General features: G+C 37.1%; 1 protein-coding gene across 1 annotated transcript in view; it reads left to right on the forward strand.

The window, feature by feature from the left end:
- Window positions 1-1,694, forward strand: part of SSX2IP (synovial sarcoma, X breakpoint 2 interacting protein) — a 15,631-nt gene extending 13,937 nt beyond the window's left edge. The window contains exons 13-14 of the mRNA XM_010183941.1: window positions 1,044-1,164; window positions 1,386-1,694. Of these exons, the coding sequence (XP_010182243.1) occupies window positions 1,044-1,164; window positions 1,386-1,467 (203 nt within the window). The 3' untranslated portion in view covers window positions 1,468-1,694. The remainder of the gene's footprint in view (window positions 1-1,043; window positions 1,165-1,385) is intronic.
- The last annotated feature ends 2,342 nt before the right edge of the window (window positions 1,695-4,036 follow it).

The following is a 4,036-nucleotide window of genomic DNA, read 5'->3' on the forward strand; positions in this document are numbered from 1 at the left end:
TGCTGTAATGAATTTATATTTGAGAAACAACCTGGTGAATATCAAGTACCTGACAGCACAGCTGATAAGATCAGAACTTTTAGAATTACTAAATTAAAGTAAATGTGAGCATATTAGTTGTCAAGGTACTTGAAAAATCATGATCTATAGAGATCTGTATAGATTGGAAAGAAGCTTTGGAAATAAGCATCATCATGTGGAGAGGACAGTATTAACTATTTGTCTTAACATACTTATTCAGTAAAAAAGAATCCTTTGGAAAAAGGAATAGTGAAAAGAGCATAATGGTAACGAAAATAAATTTGAGGAATAAACAATTGAACTTTAAGAGTCATAAATGAATAACTTCTTCAGAAAAGATGATGAAAATGTGGCTCTGAGTATCTTACGATGTACAATGTGGAGTATTTTTTAATGGAAAATACATCTTTTACTTCCTTTTTTCTACTTTTTTTTTTTTCCTTTCTAGCTGGTAAGTTTATTTCCCATCCACTCATGTATCTGCGTATGCATGTGCAGTGCTGTGGTCTCCAGCAGTGTCTTCAAGAATTTCGAAGAAGTGGAGGTGTAGGGTGAAACAAAGTCAGGAGGGAGGGAAAAATAACAGCACTCTCTTAAATAGGTTCATTTTGTGGAGCCAACATTTAAAGATAAATGTGTGAAACACCTGGCAAGTAAAGACAGCTTCAATTTGTACATGCGTGCAGGAGAAGTTTTCACTTGGGGACTAAAAAAAGCTTTGTGAATTGTGAAGTGACATTTGAGCGACTTTAAACTTGACTTCAATATGACTGCAGTGGTGATTGTGTATGTAAATGCTTAATTTTCAAACTTAAATCCCGATTTTAACGTAACATCTGTAGCATTAAGTTTGCTTATAATATTTTATCATAGATCTGTAACAATAAGATTTATTATTGTAGCCATACCGTAAGATGTTTGATTGTGGGGGTTTTCCTGTTTGGTGTTTTTTTTTTTTAAGCAGAAGACATAAATGATTTTGGTTGCACTGTAGTTTAACTGATGATATGTACATCTCTTAGGTTCTGACCAAGACAACCGGTTAGTGAAATCTGCATCTCAGCAAAGGAAACCTCACTATGTGTTGAATGGTCCTGTTTCGGGAGAACCTTGCCAGACATCTCAGTATATTACACGTAACAGGTATCTGAAATGATGTTGCAGATGGTTATTTTTGTAGTGGGAAACTCTACGTAGAGCACAGACTAAGTTGTGATATTTTACAGAAAACCTAAGCTGAAGCTCATGACTGATCAAACGTTAAATAAATATCATATCATAAAACCAGTATTGTGTTTCTATCTGAAGCATAATTTGTAAGTGAAAATGTAGTTATTTGCACTGTAACATTCCCTTTTTCCCAGTTCCAGAGCTTCATCAAAGAAACCAGCTGGAGATGGCAAGCCGAGTCAGTGGGAGGCAAGTGACGAAGAAGAAAATGAGTGATGCACGGTGTCATGGGAATACTCGGAAGTAGCACTCTGCTATGTAGAAACTTGCACATAGAGCAACTGCCTTAGACTTCCTAGGGTTGCCTGCTGGTTTTCTTGCTAGAGACTGGTTCATGAGCTTAGCATTCTAAAGTGAAACAGGGCTCTGAGTTTGACCATTCTTCTAGAGGATTGTGTGGTGATCTGAATTGTGGTCTGTGTGTATGTGCGTGCATATGGCTTTTATTTCTTAGACCATTTTTGCCTCTTTTTCTTGCAAGTCCTGAAAGAAATAATTTTAAAATATATAAAAGCTTTGATATTTTTCTAGTAACAGAAGCTCTGGTTTTGTGAATGAAGCAGTGGTCTGATTATTTGACTGTAATGAAGTACTGGATCCTAATGTTAAATTTCACAGACAGAGACCACTTACAGAAAATGTTTAATTATTTGGAACATTCGTCTATGTCTGAAGTGTAACTGGCATTAAAACTTCTTTTGCCTCAACTTGAATGTACAGTATACTGTAGATTTTTAACAAAACAGGTTCTATATTTATTAAGTTGTGTGATTTGAAAATACCTCTTTGATATTTCAGATTACTTAAAGCGCAAATTCTTTATATATTTGTAAATAGACAAAGTGACTATGCTAAGAAACAATAAAATTAAACACGTGCATACGTAATATTATTTTACATGGTGTTTTAAATTGTTTTATAGTGATATTCAGTTTACAGATGCATTAGGACTTTAAATGGTTCAGTTGGGAACCAAATCATTTCAAATGTGAACAATAAACTTGTGAGTCTATTCTAATAAGCCCTGGTTCTGTGTTTTGTGTGTACTGAACTTTTAAGCTATGGCTGTTTCAGGGCCAGTGTTCGCTATGTCAACATATCTGATGCTGGTTTTGTATTTTGTTAGTTTTTTTCCTTTTGATGGACTCCAGAGTCTTTCTTGGTGTAGCCTTTGGGAAATCTGTTTTGTTTACAAGGTAATTAAAATACCCAAGTAAAGCTAAAAATCTCAATCTCCTTCACCTGAGTCAAAGCACATGCTTTTCCTTCTCCATTACAAATGCATCTTGTCTCTTGTTGGGTCTTTGTGCATATGTATAGCATACATAACGTGTGTGTAGCTCTAACCCTGGTCTAACGGAGCTTTTGGAAGGTGCCAGAGAAACTTCTGCCCTTCTCAACTAACTCTGAGGCTTAGAATCTTTCACTGGAAGGTGCAGTGCTGCTTTGCCTGTTATCTTCTGAACTGGATGTAATGGAGTGATTAGACTACCTGGGCAAATAGCAATAGAATGACATAAAGAGAGGAAACCAGACTTCTCCAAGAAGTTAAGATAGAAGAACTGTATTTTCTGCTGAATAGTTCAGTACGTTGAGTTACAGCTTGGTATGAAGTAGTAGCCAGCGCAAACTGAAGAGGATTCGGCTGGTGTGGCTCTTGCACAGCACCCTCGGTCAGCTTTCTGCTGCGTAGATAATCAGGATTCTTACCTCCAAACTGGTAGGTTGCTCCAGGTCTGTAAATCCGTAGTTGAGGCAATACCAGTTTGCCACTAGGGGCTGCTGCTGTTCTGAAGTAATCACGGTATGCTCCCAGCTGCTTTACTGGCACACAGCACACATTCTTGCTTGGTAGTTTAGTTGGACTTCTTTACTACACAGTTTTCTTCACAAAAGTAGTTTGTAGGATAATAAAGGCTTTGGAGAACAAAATAATGTGCTTATTTAATCTTGTGCTTATCGAGTGATTAGCAATAAGTGTTTTGTGCTAATTTTTCACTCTAGCATTCTGTAACCCATCTTTAAAAGGGGAAATGCATTTCAGTGCCTCCATGAAAGAACCAACTATGCTGGCAGTGTGTGCAGTTTAAGTCCTGAGATGACCTCTTAGACTTGTTGTGGAAGTCTGGGGTATAGGTTCAGTCCTGTCTGTAAAGAAAGAAGTTTTTGGATTGATCTATATGCAGTGATGAGGAAGCTTTTAAATGTTGGAGCTACTGCTAATAATGGTATGAATGCTGCAGAGGGTGATGCTGTGATACTTCACTGTGTTGGAAACAACTTCAGGATCTTTCTTAGACACCATTGAAGAGCAAAGGGAGGGGCTGCTCACAGGAATGCAATACAGGTGTGTCACTGCACAGGTGTGTATTTGAGATAAGGGAGCAAGTGGTCTGCTTAGAAAGGAACAAGAGGCACTGATTGCCAGTGATTTCCACACAGTTCTTGTTAGCTGTGATGGTTCTCTTAAACTATGGTGTTTTATTTCACAAAATCTTTAAATGTACTATATATTGCTTCATTTTCAGCCTACATGAGAGAATGCTCTTAGCATAAATATCAGTCTGATTAGGTATGAGATCTTAATTTTCAGGATCATATTACTGCTGGTTGGGGTTTTTTTTTTTACCTTTATCCTCAGTTGTTGAGGGTGATACAATACAGCTTTTGCAAAACAGACTGTATAGCAAAAATTGATAAATGAAAACTTTCTTCCCACAAAACAGCCCTCTTCTCAATTTGAAGAACTGCTTCCACCAGCTTCTGCAGCCTTGCTCTATTTCAG

Source organism: Mesitornis unicolor, unplaced genomic scaffold (assembly GCF_000695765.1).
Source record: "Mesitornis unicolor isolate BGI_N332 unplaced genomic scaffold, ASM69576v1 scaffold40574, whole genome shotgun sequence".
Classification (NCBI taxonomy): Eukaryota; Metazoa; Chordata; class Aves; order Mesitornithiformes; family Mesitornithidae; genus Mesitornis; species Mesitornis unicolor.